The sequence below is a fragment of the Aegilops tauschii genome, chromosome 3, assembly GCF_002575655.3.
Source record: "Aegilops tauschii subsp. strangulata cultivar AL8/78 chromosome 3, Aet v6.0, whole genome shotgun sequence".
NCBI classification, from domain to species: domain Eukaryota; kingdom Viridiplantae; phylum Streptophyta; class Magnoliopsida; order Poales; family Poaceae; genus Aegilops; species Aegilops tauschii.
The window spans coordinates 599,512,000-599,516,454 of NC_053037.3; the positions used below are offsets into that span (position 1 = coordinate 599,512,000).

The 4,455-nt window shown below is 48.0% G+C and overlaps 1 protein-coding gene across 1 annotated transcript; it reads right to left on the reverse strand.

Annotated features, from left to right (window-relative positions):
• Positions 1-948: 948 nt before the first annotated feature.
• Positions 949-2,300, reverse strand: LOC109782298 (arabinogalactan O-methyltransferase 1). The gene has a single exon (XM_020340905.4). It carries the CDS (start codon positions 2,192-2,194, stop codon positions 1,316-1,318), a length of 879 nt encoding a protein of 292 aa, XP_020196494.1. The 5' UTR covers positions 2,195-2,300; the 3' UTR covers positions 949-1,315.
• Between the last annotated feature and the right edge of the window lie 2,155 nt (positions 2,301-4,455).

Sequence of the window (4,455 nt, forward strand, 5' to 3'; positions counted from 1 at the left end):
TAGTCCCAATCCTCCACGGTCTTTAGACATACAAACTACATGCCAGTTGACCGCGTAACATTTGTTTTATCCCTGCTTTCTTGTCACACGATTCTTACTCTATGAGTGGTCATCCTTTTCAAAGGGCCTTTTGGAGTTTCAAGAAAAGAGAGCATATACAAAGTGACTCAAGCAGGCATTAGTCAAAGTCGACTTGTCTCCAGTTAACAAGATATTCCCAATCCAACATACCATTCTTTTAGCATTTCCAGTTAACAAGATATTCCCAATCCAACATACCATTCTTTTAGCATTTTTTCCGTCAACAAATCCCCATTGAGAATTCCCATTCTGATACGAAGTCGGGTGGAGATTTCTTCGAGTTTCAAATTTCATTCGGAAAACTTGGGCAAAAGAACTCTCCCAGTGTCTGGCTCAAATCAGAAGGATCGCCAAAGGGAGACATCCCGTGTTAGTGGTCGGCATGGTTCTGAGTTGACAATCTCGTACCCGAGGCAACACCTCTCAACGGGATTACGTCATGCTTGACCAATAGTCGTGGCAGGACCAGTTAAAACATCTTTGCTCAATTGTCGCAAGTATTTCTCGACCAGTGGTACGGTCGTCGTATACACCTACTTTATAGTTGTCGACCATGACACTCGCTAGCATCGTATCCGGTCAACCCGATCAAAGACAAGTATCCACTGTTACCTTATATATGAGACCGCTCCTCCGCTCATCCACTAAGAGCAAGAATAATATAGAGCCAATTATTGGATGTAGCTTATTTTCATGTCATCTATAGCCAATATAGTGAGCATATATAGGATTTAGCTAAAACTATATACTCTTAATTAATATATAGCCCACCACACAATTTCAATGAGTTTTTTTGGCTGCAGCTGACTCTTAATCTACAACTCGTCTCTCTTATCTATCATTTCCTCTCTTTCAACTCAGCAAAAATATAATATTAAAATTCAAATGCTTACAACCTGCTTGTATTATCTTATCATAATTGCTCTAAGGTATTCCCGCCTCATAATACAATCAATGTACTCACATGTTTCTGGGCCCACTTCTACCAGGCCCCTTCACCCAAAAAAAAGGACACGTCAGGTCCCTTATTATTTCATACAGTACTGTATATTTCTGCAGCAAGCAAAGCGCCTAATTACTACACCTGTCAACTGAGCACATGAGCATACTGTGTGCTGTGCCCGACATGTACAGTACAATCAATAAAGAGAACATGATAGCAGAACAGCAGCAGAGCTTGACACTTGCACCGATGAGGCCGTCTTCTAAAAACACCCCTCGGAGATCTGCATCGTCAGCAGAAAGGCCTCTTGTCGCCGCCGGCCGCCGTGCCGTTCCGCCGTGACACCGGCGGGATCCTGAAGTGCCAGAGCCGGCCGGTCGCTCCCACCCGGAACCTCTCGCAGAGGAACTCCTCGGCGTACATCCTCTCCACCCTGCGGTCCACGTCGTGCAGGAACACGTCGGTGTCCCCCTCGCCGCGCCTGGCCCGCGCCATCGCCGCCGCCGTCCATATCGCCGCCATCCTGCCGGGCGCCGACGGGAAGTACCCCTTGGGCGCGTCCACCATGAGCATGTCCCACTCGTTCTGGTACACCTCCGGCGGCAGGTTGTGCAGCGCCAGCGGGCACTCGGCGTTGGCGCGGACCCGCAAGGGGGCGCCGTCGGCGTCGGCGCCGGGGACGCAGGAGGGGAAGTTCCTGTAGGAGCGGAAGAGGACGTCGGCGTGGTCGAGGCGCGTGCGGTACCTGACGAGGTGCGCGCGGAGGAACGGCGACTGGGCGCGCACGATGCGGTACCACTCCGGGTCCTCCTCGAGGAAGACGGTGACGCCGCCGGGGTTGAGCGCGTGCCAGAGCGGCGAGTCGTGGCCGAGGCCGAACACCAGCAGCCGCAGCGGCGCGCGGCGGCGCAGCACGGCGAGGGAGAGCGAGATCTCGGCGTGCGACTGCTGCGGGACGTTGGGCGTGGTGGCGTAGTAGAGGGCGGCGTCGGCGAGCGCGGCGAGGCCCGCGGGCGCGTACCCGTCGCCCGAGGGCGCCGTGACGGCCGGCAGGCACGGGAGCAGCGGCAGCAGCGGCAGCGGCGAGGTGAGGAGGGTGGCGAGCAGCAGCGACGCCGCGACGAGCAGCGCGGCGGCCGCGGCGGTGGCGAGGCGGCCGGGGGGCTTCATGGCGTTTGCTGTTTGCGGTGGCGGTCGACGCGGTTTCCCCTCGCGCGCCCTGGACGATAATGCCGCGCGGCCCTCTCTTTTTCTGCCACCACGTCCCGGTGTCGGCCCGCCCAACGATGCGACGTCTCTTTCTCTCTGCCGATCGTTGATTGGCTTCGTCCTGCATGCATGCCCATGCGGACCCACCAACCACGTGGGGTTCCTCTGCTAGGATTATTCGAGTGCTCATGGAATAATTACTTTTGACAAAAATGCTGATGCCTTCGATGTTCATTTCAAAAGCCAAACGCCGAAGGTGGTTATTTCCAAGGAAAATTTTGTACTTTTTAGTAAGCAAGCAGGAGGTGTGATCATCTAAGCGGAAAAGTAGTGAAGTTTCGTGTAGAACTTTCGCGGTTTTATGAGTTGAAAGTCCATATATCCGACTACAAGGTTCCTAATCTATATTAGAGATGTACTATAATCAATAGTGTGTATACTCGGGGTGGAAAGTCTATAGTTTAGAACTAGAAAGTCTATTGTACTTATCGAATATAAATGCACTATCTAAGTAAAAAAATTGGCATTTCTTGTATTTACTTTCATTCATAGATAGAAACATTTTGCCAGGCAAATAGAATGTCTTTGTTTCGAAGTAGAGAGTCTATATTACCACCTAGTAGAAAGATATTCTCTACAACTAAAGTTTGTGAAATTCGATTAGAAAGCTTTTACGGTACAATGAGAATGTTTGTGTTTTCTAAGTAGAAAGTCTACATATGAAACAAGAAAAGTCTTCTATAAAAAATGATTTAAAAATTCAAGTTTGTGGGTCATATATCGAAATTCCATATTGTCTAGTATGATGGCATTTTGTAAGTTGAAAGCTTGTGACTTTCGAATAGTGAGTGTGTGTTTTCCAAGTAGAAATTTACTATCACCCACAGTCACTCCTTGAGGTAAATAGTGACAGGAATAGTTAATGTGTTTAACACAAAAACTAGCTTCAGTTACCACAGGTCCATTTAATCAGGGGTGTCTAGAACGCGGGTGACTAAAAATTTCCGAAGCTCCAATCACTTGCACAAACAAAAATGGGATCGCGTGAAAGTTAAAGTGTAATTGCACACAAAAATGCAACTGCGATAAACAAAAACAAGATATTAACCAAAAGGTGAAAGTACAATTGTATTAAGGACAAGGTGCAATTACACATAATAAAAGTGTAACTTTTTGCAAAAGTGGGCAACTAAATACAGACTAAAATTGAACAAATATAAAAATAATCACGCCAGATGCATTTGAGCAGGGAGTCCACATGGATTTCGCTTAGCCAAAATGAGAAATCCACATGTCTATATTAGGGATTGATTGCCCGACAAATCTTCAGGAGATCATTCATATCTTTATAGGTGTTGTGAGGACCTTTAATCCTTATTAGCATAGCAGTTTGTTCCATTCCATAACCTTCTTTGAAGCAAGTACATGCATACTTGTTAGCTAGCCAAATTAAATTTCACAAACTAAATTTTAGGTGCCATTGATGATCAGCCCGACCAGATGTGATTCTCAATTTGATCTAACTCTATTAGGGTAAGGAATTGCATTGGCCTCCAAAGGATAGTGTGAGTTTCATAGATACGTTTCCTATAGAGTACTGGTGTACATACTTGTAGGGCCCTATAAGCTCAGATGGCAGAACGAACACCCACTTCTTAGAATAAATCCGAGGTGCACAGTTGATCTACCGAGGACCAAGCAATCACACGAGCTCGACACCGAAATTTGTTAATGAGGTTCACCGATTGGCTACGTCCCCGGGGCATGACTACGGGCGCTCCTCCCCATGACACCAATACAATACCGCACCCCGGCCGCCCGGGCGCCGACACACGTCGCGGGTTCTCCCGCGTGCATGTGCTATTATGTTGGCATTAGTGTTTTATTCTAACAAGTGGTATCATGAGCAAGGTTTCGAGAAGGCTGCAGATCGTTGATCTAGAGGAAGCGACGAAGACCGACGGATGGTCATGATGAACGTGCGGGTTCGCACGATTTCAGAAGGACCTCGGCAACGATCGGAGATCGTCGGGTGGGAAGCAATCGGTAAGCACGGTAGGCATAACGGTGAACCTCATTAACAAATATCGTGCCTTGGTATGTCGTCTATGATCTTGCATTTCTAACAAGTATTAGCACATGTGGCCATGTATTCCTCAACTAAAATTAGCGGCCATGGGCCCATCAACTGATTGACCCACAATCATATCACATAACCACTA

Excerpts from the sequence above, each read along its gene's own strand:
- LOC109782298 (XM_020340905.4), bottom strand. The coding sequence starts at position 2,194 with ATGAAGCCCCCCGGCCGCCTCGCCACCGCCGCGGCCGCCGCGCTGCTC.